General features: G+C 39.1%; 1 protein-coding gene across 1 annotated transcript in view; it reads right to left on the reverse strand.

The window, feature by feature from the left end:
- The window catches only part of LOC150090591 (glutamate receptor 1-like), a 194,034-nt gene that overhangs the window by 77,570 nt on the left and 101,575 nt on the right, over positions 1 to 14,889 (reverse strand). The window contains exon 10 of the mRNA XM_090371710.1: positions 8,327 to 8,697. Coding sequence (XP_090227836.1) covers positions 8,327 to 8,697 — 371 coding nt within the window. The remainder of the gene's footprint in view (positions 1 to 8,326; positions 8,698 to 14,889) is intronic.

Raw genomic sequence — 14,889 nt, forward strand, 5'->3', positions numbered from 1 at the left:
CACCAAGAGTGTCAAGACTAATACTCAGGATTTCTAAGAGGTGCAAGCTAAAGGTTATAATGATTTATGCACCAACATCGAGCCATGATGATGAATAGGTTGAAGAAATGTACACCGAAATTGAGTTTTCTAGATGAGCAGAAAACCCAATACACTATCATTATGGGGTACTTCAATGCTAAGGTTGGAAAAAGACATAACAGCGCAGAGAGGGGAACTATAGGAAATTTTGGAATTGGTGAAAGAAATGAAAGAGGTGAAAGACTTGTGGAATTTGCAGAATCTCAAGGATTGTCATTAATGAACACTATTTTCAAGAAAAGGCTGAACAGAAAGTGGACATGGAAGAGTCAAAATGGATTAACAACTAATGAAATCGACTTCATACTCACTAACAGAAGATATATCGTGAATGATGTTACCGTCCGGAATAAGGTAAATGTTGGAAGTGATCACAGAATGGTAAGATGCACAATTGATATAGATGTAGGAAAGGAAAGGAAAAAACTGACGAGTAAATAACACAAAGGTCTTTGAGATAACAGAAGAGGAGAAAAAGCAGTATGCACTGAAACTTAAGAAAAAATCTGAGCTTCTGCAGACTGCTCAGTACCAAGATATCGATGAGGAATATTACAAATGAAATCCAAAGAAATAAAAAATGATGAACCGAAGGCGACAAATGAAGAGCAAGATAAACACTGACAAGGAGAAAATTGAGTATACCGAGTTATGCAAAGCCATTAGAAAGAGACTCAGAGAGGACATAAGAAGATTTAACACAAGAAAAGTAGAACAAGTATTAAGGGAAAACAAAGGATTTAAATCAGCAGCCATGAGCAGTAATACAGAAATACAAATAATACTGAAACTGAAGAATAGCGATGGTGTACTTTTAAATAGAAGAAGACTACTATAGAGAATTATACAAGGAGTGAGGGAATGATGCCAGCAGTGGGGAAGATGGATCGCAAATTAGCAACACATATGACATACCCGATATTCTTCCTGATGAGGTAGAACATGCATTGAAGAAAATGAAGAATCGGAAAGCCCCAAGGGAAGATGAAGTTACTGTAGAGTTGTTAAAATTGGGAGGAAGAGACAACACAAAAACTGGCAAGACTTTTCACAAAGTGCATTAGAAAAGGTGTGACGCCTAACCAGTGGAATAATGCAATCATAATTTTGCTGCATAGGAAAGGAGATAAATCGGAAATTGGAAATTATAGACCAATTAGCTTGTTATCCCACATCTACAAGTTGTTCACAAGGGTCATTACTAAAAACAGATTAGAAAGAATACTTAATGAGAATCAACCGAAAGAGTAAGCTGGCTTTAGGACAGGATTCTCAACTAGATCACCTTCACGTAATATCACAGCTAATGGAGAAAGCAAATGGATATAAAACACCATTATGCCTGGCATTTGCGGATTATGAAAAGGCATTTGACTCCATACAGCATAAGGCAATGTTTCTGACACTGGAAAGACAAGGCATAGATACCCCATATATTATGATTTTGAAGAAAATATATGAGAGTGCTACCTCCTTTATTAGACTAGACAAAGACAGTAGGAAATTTAAATTCGAGAAAGGAGTTCGACAAGGAGACACAATATCTCCGAAGCTGTTTACTGCTGCCCTTGAGGAAGCTTTCAGAAGATTAGACTGATTGCAGAAAGGAGTCAATGTGAATGGAGAGTACCTAAACCATTTACAATTTGCAGTTGACACTGTCGTCATAAGCCATGATCCCAAAGAATTAGAGGAAAATCTGAATCAGTTATGCACAATTAGTAAGGATTTGGGACTAAAGATGAATATGGCTAAAACAAAAGTAATGATGAACAAGTATGCCACAGAAAGGGACATATGATTGAAGGAGCAGTAATTGAAAAGGTGGAGTCATATACTTATCTGGGACAAGTTATTAGTTTGTAATAATGATAAATGGCTGGAAGATAAGGGAAGAATAAATTTTGGATGGATAGCATTCAGGAAATATAGTCACATACTGAAGAGCAATATCCCAGTTTGTCTGAAATGTAAAATAATAAACCAATGTATACTTCCCACCATGGCTTATGGAAGTGAAACTGAGCACTCACCCCAAAAGAATGGAAGAGAAGCTGAGAACTACACAGCAAAGAATGGAATGAATTATATTGGGAATCAGACTGTTAGATAAGAAGAGAAACACATGGATTAGGCAGCAAACTCAAGTAAAGGACATTCTAATCAAAACTAAAGAACTAAAATGGTCTTGGGCAGGACACATAGCTCGAAGACAGGATGACAGATGGACTAAGAAAATAACAGAATGGTACCCAAGAGGAGCTAGAAGAAAACCTGGAAGATAATGGCAGAGATGGATAGATGAAATTCATGAGTTCGTGGGTAGTAAATGGATGGCCATTGCACAAAACAGAAGGAACTGGAAAGTTGCTGGAGAGACCTTCATCCTGCAGTGGATTGAAAATGGCTGATGATGATGATGATATATATGCATATGTTTCTCTGTGTGTGTATATACTGTATATGTATGAACACTGGGTTTTCTGAAAAGAAAATTCAGATTTATGTTTAAAACAACTGAACTCTATTCTTATTTTAACATAAATAAATAATAATAACTTTATTTATCATCAATTTGCTATACATAGAATGAATAAATTTTGGATTCATTTTGGAGGTGCCCAGGGGTCCACTGGGTGCCTCCATAGCCAGGTGGGCAGGAGCAGCAGTGCGTAGCACACGCTTCTTGATTAGACCGGTGTTCGAGCCTGTACCCACCAAATATGGAGGATGCGGAAAGGTCAGGGAATGACCACTGCATATACCCAGAGCAATATGGCCCTAGTTGCTAATGCTCCTTATAATAAGGAGGCTCCTAAAAAAAAAAAAAACACACAAAACAACAATAACAGGGGTCCATGGATCCCAGTTTCAGAAACGCTGCCCTGGACATCTCTTTTAATGTGTTAGGGAAGAAACTTAAGGAAGCAATTAGAAAAGTTATGTGATGTCATATAGATGGTCTGATTACAATTTCTTCTCGGTCAGTACGTGTCCATGCACTTATCCCAAACTACTGGCAGACAAGTGCTCAAACTATGGCGGTGATTATTATGTAACCACCAACACTGCTTTCTCCTCAAGTGATCCAATGATGCTACTAGTAATCATAATAAGATTACTGTCACTGATCTATCATGCAAAGTTTAATGAATTTGCTGAGGCCTGTGAGAGAGAATCTAGTTGGTTAATGCCTTCAGCACTGTTTCTAAAGAAACTTAAACATGAAGAACAAGAGATTGCACTAAAGTGCATAGCTGCAGTGGCTAGAAACTTTGAGGGGAAGGGGATATCTTAAGAGCACATATGCCATATAGGGACAAAAATACTTTCAATAGTTTATTGAAAATAATTCTGAGGGATTCAATCAAATACAGGCTAAAACATTTAATGATAAACTGTAGAATTTTGTCTGTCTTCATATTATCAGTTGCAGGCAATTGATTAATGACAGTTACGAGTTTAAGTGTTAAGATTTGAATGATTGCAAGTGCAAGTGCATCTTGTTAAGGGGTGATCTTTTCTGACCAATCTGATTAGATATTATGATACAATAACAAAGAAATTGGATACAAAAAATTATTTTGATATCATACGCTTGGATTTCAGGAAAGATTTTGATACTGTTGCACATAAAAGACTGCTGTACAACTTTAGAGTAGTGTGCCATTAAGAGCAAGTTACTGCTCTGGATAAAGGCATGGTTGGGTGGAAGAAGACATAGTGGTTATTAACGGACACTGCTCTTCATGGACTAATGTTATTAGCGGAGCCCCCAGGGTTCAGTGCTGGGCCCATGTTGTTTTCTAAATTTATTAATGATATTGAAGAAGTTATATCAGGCTTAATGTCAATGTTTGTAGATAATAAAGTGGTTGGCAAGGTGGCCAATGACAGTAACAAGAGTAAGCTACTGCAACAAGATCTAGAAAAATTAGGTAAATGGGCTGAGAAATGGCAGTTGAAGTTTAGCACTCATACTACATATGAATAGCAGTAATCCAGGATTAACGTACCAACACACAGGGCAATGGAAAATGAAGGCGACCTGGGGATAATTTGTGCAGTCAGATATGAAGTTCTCTGAGCAATGCAGACAGGCTACCAGGACAACTCATTGAGTTTTGTTTATGATATATGAGAATTTTGCTAGGAGGGACAAGGTGGTGATTATTCCATTGTATAAGGCAACAGTTACACTGCATCTTGAGTACCACATATAGGGCTGGAGATTTCATTTTAGGAAGAATGTAGATCTGCTGGAACAGATGCAGAGAAGCACAATGAGACTGGTGCAGGGAACAATATGGTGATCTTACCAAGACAGGCAAGTTCTGCAAATTGCAGCATCTTGAGACTAGGTACCTGCAAGGTGATCTGAAGGCTTTGAATGGATTGAGTAGGCTCAGCACTGATGGTATTCTTCCTCTTGCTCACACTACATATGAGGAGCCATAAATTCGGACTGAGGAATGATGGTTGCCGGATAGATGTGCTGAGGTTTGCCTTCAGTCAGTGGATGGTTGATTGTTGGAACAAACTTCCATCTGGCGTTGTGGAAGTGGATAGATTCAAAGAACTAGACAAATTATTGGAGAGGTGGAACAAGTGATGTGGAGGCTTTTTCTTCTTTTTGTTTTTTTTTTTGGCTGGTGCTTTATAAGCTTGCTTTCTTGTATCATATGCCACTAATAATAATAACTTGTTGCCTTCTTCAAAATTGTGCAATATATTCCATCAGAATAAGCCCTAGAAAGTGTGGGCCCTATTCAGAGTGGTTTTGTGGAACCTCCTATTATGGATATGTTTTATCTTATTATCATTATTATTGAAAATATGTGTGCCATTTGCGTTATATTTTTCAAACAATGTGCATGACAAAGGACTTTTGCAAGGCGATTACTGTTAAACACACACACACAAAAAAAAAAAAAAAAAAAGCCCTCAGGTGGAGGGCCTAGTTGGGTCCAATCAGCTTAATTGGCCTAAGACCAGCCCTGGATTCCATCCAAACTTCTTGATCAAAGTGCATGGAGAAACATTTTGGTGTGTGTGTCGGGGGGGGGGGGGAATAAGGCGGCAGACTTTCTTACCAAGTGTCATTTCAAGATGATGTAAATGAATTGAAGGTTTGGCTTGAGACAGCTAAGACTGGCTCATGCTTTAAAGTACATGATTCATTCTGTCTTTTCCACTGTTTATGGAGCTGTTGATTATGCTAAAACTATTGCTCATCAATGGAGTCTGCTGTTTTCTTGAATTAGTTATTTGAAAAAAAAAAAGACAAGATGAGTTGAGTATCATGTTGCTCAAGTGCTTATTATTTTTATATAGAATTGAGATGAGATAATGTAGTCTTCAGTTTTAAAATGCAGGTTTATTTATATTGGCACAATGTCATTTTTAGGGTGATAGCCATGAGTTTAGAAAAGTAGCATTCAAGAGAACTTGAATTATACTAAACTTATCTCTTTGAGGTAAGTTTAGTACACTTCAAGTTTAACTGTATTTTGATTAAAATTTAAACTTGATCAGACTGAAAAACTATTTCTGATATTAAATAAAGCCCACAATTTAAACACAGGACAAAATCAAAATAGTTGTTACTTCTGGTCAGAAGGTTATTATTATTATTTGGACATATTCCCAGTGGGAAAAGGTTATTTAGTATTCTTGTTTTCAGATGCAAGTTCTGGGGGGATAGCTTTGGTGTTTCAAAAGTTTAAAGGTCAGAATAGGAGGTGGATGGGAAGAATGTATACATCTGCTGCATCTGTGTGAGTGGAATTAAATTGATATGATGCAATCAGCTCTTCAAATTTGGTGGAATGACCTGTGAATTATTTAGTTATAATTACCTGTGGTGTGTTATACAACAACCCAACTCATCTTGACATGAGCAAAGAATTATACTGTAGCCAGATGAAAGTGAAAAATTCAACTCGTTTTAGTCAAACCAAGTTCCTATTGGGCACACCACACCACATCAAAATTATGCAAGACTAAAAGCTATTCTAGAGTTTAAGCTTATCACAGATACTATGCACATAATAAGAAGATATACAGACTTGTAAGTGTCGAAATTTTTTTTAGCACATTCCCTGTCTTTGTGATTTATTTCTGCTTGCTCTGGAAATATCCTCTTGTGAAATCCTAACTGGAATTGTTGCACATTCATGGCTTCAGTATTATCAAACATGAGTTCAAACAAGAGAGCTCTTTGTATGGTGGGACTCTATTAACATGTTCACTGCTACCTATATTTGAGAGAGCCCATTCAATGTGCTGTAATTTTTGGAATGTTGAAAAATAATAACATTACAAATATTTATAAATAATGGTTGGAAAGTAAAATTATGGAATTCATAGCTAAAAGCAAACACTCACTTTTGGGCTGAGCTGAAAATCAGAACAAAACTCAAAATTTTAATGGAAGTTTATTCTATTCTATGTAAAAAAACTAATCTCAACACAAGCAAAAAAACAAAAAAATATGCCTATAAACAAAGCCAAACTATTGATGCTAATACCTTACGGTTTGATCAGTGTGCCAACAGAATCAAGCAGTTCATTTCATGTGCCTTTACTTTTGCACCACTCATATATTGACTGCTTAAGAATGATCACACCTACACTGCGCTCCACTTTATTAGGTACACCCCTGCTGTGCACACAAACGGTTTGTCCCACACCGTTGCAAGTCACATGACCACGGTTGTGGATATAAATGCAGCAGAATAACCTTTTTAGTATCAGTTAAGCATACAAACCATAGCAAGAATGGGGAAAGGGAGTGATCTAACGGACTTTGAACGTGACATGGCAGTAGGTGCAAGATGTGCTGGACAAAAGCATCTCTGCGATGGCAGTTCTGAACTTTTCACACACCACAGTTTCAAGGGTGTATCGAAATGGTGCAACGAACAGAAAACATCCTCTCAACGGCACTCCTCTGGAAGAAAATCACTTGTTGATGAGAGAGGTCAGAGGAGGATGGCTAGAATTGTGCAAGCAAACAGATGGGCCACAATGTCACACATCACATCAGAATACAACATTAGTGGGCAGAACAAAATATTGCAACGGACCACTAGTCGCACTTTGTCGTGAATGGGCTATAACAGCCAACGGCCACATCGCGTACCTTCATCAATGAAGAACAAGAGAGCACGAACATGACAATGACTTTTCTTTGCTGCAGTGGCCCGCTCAATCTGCGGATCTCAATCCTATTGAACATCTTTGGGATGAGGCACAGCAATACCAGCACTGGACTATTGAGGATTGGAAAACAGTTGCTTGGTCTGATGAGTCGAAGTTCCTGGTGCATCATGTTGATGGAAGGCTCAGAATTTGGCAAAAACAACATGAATCCATGGACCCATCAAGTCTGACGACTACTGTGAAAGGTGGTGGGGGCAGTGTTATGGTGTGGAGAATGTTTTCTCGACACACGTTGGGTCCATTGATATCCATAGATTCACATCTGAACGTCATATCCTACCTAAACATTGTTGCTGACCAAGTGCATCCATTCATGTTGACAGTTTATCCTCAATCAGATGGTTACTTCCAGCAGGATAATGCACCGGTGTACAAAGCCCGAATCACTATGGAATGGTTCCAGGAACATGACAATGACTTTTCTTTGCTGCAGTGGCCCGCTCAATCTGTAAATCTTAATCCTATTGAACATCTTTGGGATGAGTTGGAAATGGCTGTTCACTGCAGGCCTACACCTCCATTGAATTGCAAAGAACTGTGTGACACACTCATGTCTGCATGGTACTCCATTCCTGCACAATGTTTTCAGAATCTTGTTCAATCCATGACTAGATGAATTCAGGCTGTTTTAAGGCAAAAGGAGGCTCAACATGCTACTAGGCAGGTGTACCTAATAAAGTGGCAGCACAGTATATACGCATTACAGCACAGCACTTGGGGTATCGTTGAATACTTATACATGTCGATGCAGTGAACATGTTAAATACAAGTGAATCCCATTCACTAAGTTCATATACCAAAAGGATTTTCCTCCTTTGTAAGTGACTAGTTTTGAATATATTTATATAGATAATAAAATGAAATTAAAATAACATCATTTCAAAGATCAGCATATGGGTAAACAACAGAAAAGGAAAGTAAAAAGAGAATTTCATTTATTTAACTACACAATAACTCTTATATTCCTGTTGCATCATCTCAAAATTATTAAGCTGACATATAGAAGTTTAAGGATACATACCTGGGATAAATGCCTGTGCCTCTCAGAAACAAAGAACCTAAGGCAAACCAAAAGCTACTACTTATAGACAGCCTGTCAGATTCCTTTGTCTCAACAGATCTAATTCTGTCAGGAGCTCCATTAAATCGACTGACAAAGTAGATGAAGAAGCTAATGGCAATATATGCCACTATAAGACAAATCCATACATCGTATGAGAAGGCATGAAGGAAAAAGAAAGGTGATGTTCCTAGTATAGATGCTGAAGTAGACTCTGAAGCTACTTTTTTTATCAATGCATTGAGCCCAACAGTCATGAATGGTTTGGAAAAATCCACAACAGCTTCTCTGGCAGAGGTAATAGTCAGTGGAGCTACTGCCATATCAGCCTCCTGTTAGTAGAAAAGAGCAGCAACTTAATAATTAATGATATAATTTGTTTCTTAAACAAAAAAATTACATTACACAAGGTTACTGTTATACAAATATAGGTAATACATAATTTATTATTATTACTAATCGGAAAAATTTTGTATAAAAGATGTTTACAGACTTGTGACAATTTTTATATTTATTTTTGTAGGTTGAAAAACACATTGAAAAATTTGAGACAATATTAGAGAGCTGATTTTTAAGAATGTTAAATTCCCTGAGTACAGTCCCACCTCTCAAATCTAGCAATCCATTATCCTGCACTACCCAATTTCTAACTATTTTTAGGAAAAGGAATCAATCTAGCAAACCACCCAAGAATTAGCAAGTTTAGTTTCAAGCTATTATCTGCCCCAGCAGCACATCAGAAATGTAGTGCAAGGTGAAAGGTTTACCTCAAAATCACAGGTTTTTACTTTCTTTAAAGGTCACGGGATTGTCTACTGGACATTGAGCTCCAATCTTATGAACAAGAGTAGAGCTCACTGATAATTAGCAATGCAGGTTTGGTTTTTTTAGGAGCATTAGCAACTAAGGCCATATTGCTCCGGGAATATGCAGTGATCATTCCCTGACCTTTCCACATCCTCCGTATTTGGTGGGTACAGGCTCGAACCCTGGTCTAATCAAGAAGCGTCTACTATGCACTGCTGCTCCTGCCCACCTGGCTACGGAGGTGCCTATTTGAGCTATTAACTTCTACGACAGATGGAAGTTTCTTCCAGAAATCAACCACTTAGATAAAGGCAAACTTCCGCACATCTATCCTACAACTGACTTTCCTCAATTTGAATTTATGTCTTCTTGGGCGATTATTCTGAGCAAGAATCCCATCAGCATTCAGCATGCTCAAACCATTCAAGGCTTTATACACCTCAATCAGATCATCTCGCAGGTGCCTAGTCTCCAGACACTGTAATTTGCAAAACTTAAGCCTTTCTTCGTAAGAGCAACCCTTTGTTCCATTCACTAATCTTGTTGCCCTTCTCTGTACTTGTTCCAACAGCTCTACATCCTTCTTAAAATGAGAACTCCAGACCTGTAGACAGTACTCAAGGTGCGGCCTGACCATTGCCTTATACAAGGGGATAATCACCTCCTTATCCCTGCTAGAAAAAGTCCTGCATATCATTGACAAGACACCATGCAGACTGTCTTTTGCATACCATCTGCACTGCTCAGAAAACTTCATATCTGCCAGCACAATTACCCCCAGGTCCTTTTCACTCTCTATCACTGTTAGTGTAGTACCACACAGTTGATACGTTACTCTGGGGTTACTGCTCACTATGTGCAGTACTTTACATTTATAAATGTTAAACTTCAGTTGCCACCTCTCAGGCCATCTACTCAACTTTTCTAGATCCTGTTGCAGCAGCGCACTGTCAATAGTGTCATTAACAACCCTGCTGACCTTCGTATCATCTGCAAACTTGGACATTAGGCCTGAGATACCATTATCAGTATCATTAATGAATTCAGAAAACAACAATGGACCCAACACTGAACCCTGGGGGACTCCACTAATAGCATTAGTCCATGAAGAGCAGTGTCCATTGATTACCACTCTCTGTCTTCTCCCATTCAACCATCCCTCTATCCATAGCAGCAATTTGCCACACTACTCCAATTTGTGCAGTACTCTTCCATGTGCAACAGTATCAAAAGCCTTTCTAAAATCGAAATATATGATATCAAAATTATTCTTTGCATCCAGTTCCTTTGTGACTACATCATAGTATCCAATCAAATTGGTCAGACAAGACTTCCCCTTCACAAACCCATGCTCTGTCCGAGCTATAACTGAAGTCTTGTCTAGATGATCCTGCAATGCTTCTTTCACCAGCGCCTCCATTAATCTCCCTTGAACAGAAGTTAATTAACTGGTCTGTAATTACCTGTGTCTCCCTTTGATCCTCCTTTGAGGATTTGGGTCACATTTGCACATCTCCAGTCCATGGGTACCTCCCCTGAGTCCAAGGAAGCTCTCATAATTATGGCTAAGGGTTTGCTTACTTCCTTTGCTGCCTCCTTTAATATAACTGGATAGATTCCATCCACCCCAGGTGCCTTTCTTGTGTTTATCTTCAACAATTTCTCCTCCACTTTACTCTCAGTTATTACAAGATTATCTAGATTACCGCCAGAGTTTAATACACCTCTGGTAGTCCCCTCCGTGAATAACTCCTCATGTGTGAATGTAGATGCAAAATATTCATTTAGTTTGTTAGCTACCTGAGCAGGATCATCAACAGTTGAACCATCGATATCAAGTGGACCAATCTGATTCATTCCCCCTTACTTTTAGAGTTTACATAAGTAAAGAACTCTTTGCTGTTTTTCTTTGCATCCTTTGCCAAAGATTTCTCGTAATTTGCCTTTGCCTGCCTAACCTCCTTTGTGACTTGGTTACAGACCAGCTTATATCTATCATAGGCTTCTGTGTCACCTGTTAATTTATTAGCATTAGCATTAGTAGAGGCATTTGATGCAAGAAAGCAAGCTTATGCAGCATCAGCCAAAAAAAAAAAAAAAAACCCACTTCCACTTCACCCCTCTGTTCGTTCAAAATACCTGTCCAGCTGAGCCTTAAACTTATTTAGGCTATCAACCTCCACAACAAGGGATGGAAGTCTGTTCCACCAACCAACCACCCACTGGCTAAAGGCAAATTTCCGCACGTCTATCCTACATCTGTCTTTCCTCAATTTGAATTTATGCCCTCTCAGGTGATTATTCTGAGCTAGAGGAAGAATCCCATCAGCATTGAGCATGCTCAAACCATTCAAGGCTTTATACACCTCTATCAGATCACCTCACTGGTGCCTAGTCTCCAGACACTGTAATTTGCAAAACTTGAGCCTTTCTTCATAAGAGCACCCCTTTGTTCCATTCACTAATCTTGTTGCCCTTCTCTGTACTCGTTCCAGCAGCTCTACATCCTTCTTGAAATGAGGCCTCCAGACCTGTATACAGTACTCTAGGTGTGGCCTGACCATTGCCTTATACAAGGGAATAATCACCTCCTTATCCCTGCTGGAAAAATTCCTGTATATCATTGACAATACTCCATGAGCTACTCTTGCAGCCCATCTGCACTGCTCAGAGAACTTCATATCTGCCTGCACAACCACCCCCAAGTCCCTTTCATTCTCTACCACTGTCAGTGTAGTACCACAGAGTTGATACGTTGCTCTGGGGTTGCTGTTTCCCCATGTGTAGTACTTTACATTTGTCAATGTTAAACTTCATTTGCCACCTCTCAGCCCATCTGCTCAACCTTTCCAGATCCTGTTGCAGCAGCATAGTGTCAGTAGTGTCCTTGACAACCCTGCCAACCTTTGTGTCGTCTGCAAACTTGGACATTAAGCTTGATATACCATCATCAATATCATTTATAAATACAGAAAACAATAATGGACCCAACACTGAGCCCTGAGGGACTCCACTAATAACATTAGTCCACGATGAGCAGTGTCCATTGATTACCACTCTCTGTCTTCTCCCCTTCAACCACCCCTTTATCCATAGCAACAATTTGCCTCCAATGTCACACTGCTCCAATTTGTGTAGCAGTCTTCCATGTGCAACAGTATCAAAAGCCTTTATAAGATCCAAGTATATAATATCAAAGCTATTCCCTGCATCCAGTTCTTTTGTGAGTGCATCATAGTATCCAATCAAATTGGTCAGGCAAGACTTCCCCTTAACAAAACCATGCTGTGTCCGAGCTATAACTGAAGTCTTGTCTAAATGATCCTGCAGTGCTTCTTTAACCAGTGCCTCCATTAATTTTCCTGGAACAGAAGTTAAGCTCACAGGTCTATAATTACTTGTGTCAGCCTTTGATCCTCCTTTGTGAATTGGGGTCACATTTGCACATTTCCAGTCTATGGGTACCTCCCCTGAGTCCAAGGAAGCTCTCATAATTATGGCTAAGGGATTGCTTACTTCCTTTGCTGCCTCCTTTAATATAACTGGATAGATCCCATCCACCCCGGGTGCCTTTCTTGTGTTTATCTTCAACAATTTCTCCTCCACTTTACTCCCAGTTATTTCAAGATTCTCTAGCTTACTGCTAGAGTTGAATACACCTCTGGCATTAACCTTGCTGAATAACTCCTCATGTGTGAATGTCGATGCAAAATATTCATTTAGTTTGTTAGCTACCTGAGCAGGATCATCAACAGTTGACCCATCAATATCAAGTGGACCAATCTGATTCATCCCCTTCCTTCTAGAGTTTACGTAAGTAAAGAACTCTTTGCTGTTTTTCTTTGCATCCCTTGCCAAGGATTTCTCATAATCTGCCTTCGCCTGCCTAACCTCCTTTGTAACTTGGTTGCATATCAACTTGTATCTATCATAGGCTTCTGTGTCATGTGTTAATTTGTAAGTATCCCATGCATTTTTCATCTCTGCCATGTGCCTCATTAGTTCATCTGACATCCATTTTGGCCTAAACCTTGAACAATATTTCTTAGTTGGTATGTAAAGCCTAGTAGCTTCCAAGATAAGTTCTTTGAATGCTTCCCATTTTGAATTTGCTGTTGGTAACATCATCAGTTGGTCCCTCTGTATAGAATTTAAATACTATCTTAGTCCATTGTAGTCGCCTTTACGGAAGCAATAACCCTTCCCTTTACCCCTAATGGCAGTTACCTCTTTGAGTAAATCCCACTTCAGCACACTGTGATCACTGCCACCTAGTGGTTCATTTATCTGCAGATTCTTAATGCATGAAGAATCTCTGCTGATAATCAAATCAAATCAAGAGTATTACTCCCTCTAGTTGCCTCCCGAACATGCTGATGTAGAAAACAATCATCCAATAAATCCACAAAAGCCCTGCTAGTGTGTGAGTAACCAGCCCCCAAATTCCAGTCAATATCTGGGAAATTAAAATCTCCCATTATAAGACTCTCTGATTTACTGGCCCACTCTATTTACCTGTACAGTTTCTTATTATACTCATCAGAGTCATTAGGCCTATAGCACACTCCTACTCTCACTTTTGATCTCCCAATGCTTATGTCACACCAAACTGACTCGACACTGCACTGTCCAGCGATGTCGACTGGCTTCACTTCCTTGGTTTTTATGTGTTTCTTAACTAATACATAACCCCTCCCCCCTTCCTATCCTGTCTATCCTTTCTGTAGACGTTGTACTCCCCAAATTCCAGTTCTGCATCCCTTATATCTGTGTGACACCACGTCTCTGATATCCCAACAATATCTGCCTTTGATGTTTTGAGCAATACCTCAAATTCATCAAATTTATTACTAAATTCCTAGCATTGGTGTACACGCAAGTATACCTGCACCTGTTTCTATTCTTAGCTACCCTAACACAACCCATGTGTTTACTTGTACCGCAATGGCTCCCAGCAGTCTCTGAAATATCATGCATCTTGTTTTTCAGGCTTCTGCTCATTCTAATAGAAGCAGTGCAAGAATCTCTTTCACCTCTGCCAGTGGCTACTGTCAATCTATTGGTCTTTGTCTCCCCCCAAGCTAGCAGTTTTCTGACCCACCTAACACTGCCTATATAGCATCAGCAAATATTCTTGCACCCTCTCTATTTAAGTGTATCCCATCCCTGTAGAAGCAATCTCTGCCGTTAACAAGTACAGTCCAGGCTGAAAAAAATTCTACCCCTTGGGCCTTGCACAATCTTTCCAGGGCCGAATTGATCGACAAGGCTCTCATCATATACTCCCTCCTATCGTGTTTGGGCAGAATTGCAGACACTTTCAAATTCAACCCTAATTCTCGGCTTTTGTTCAACAGTGACCTGTACTTGTTAAGTAATTCTGCCGGTCTCCTACTCTTAATATCATTAGTGCCAACGTTTTACAGCTATATCACTTTTGTGCCCTTAAAAGATGATATTCGCTCTACGTCATCAACCTTTGCCCCTTTATATGTATCCCATGCATTTTTCTTCTCTGTCACATGTCTAATTAGTTCATCTGACATCCATTTAGGCCTAAATCTTGAACAATATTTCTTATTTGGTATGAAAAGCCTAGTAGTTTCCAAGATTATTCTGGATGCACTTCCTTAAATTTTATGTGTTTCTTAACTAACAGTGTAATCCCTCCTCCCTTCCTGTCCTGTCTCCTTTCTGTACACATTGTACTCCCCAAA

This window comes from Mastigoproctus giganteus, chromosome 1, assembly GCF_048544385.1.
Source record: "Mastigoproctus giganteus isolate SK-2022 chromosome 1, ASM4854438v1, whole genome shotgun sequence".
NCBI lineage: Eukaryota > Metazoa > Arthropoda > Arachnida > Uropygi > Thelyphonidae > Mastigoproctus > Mastigoproctus giganteus.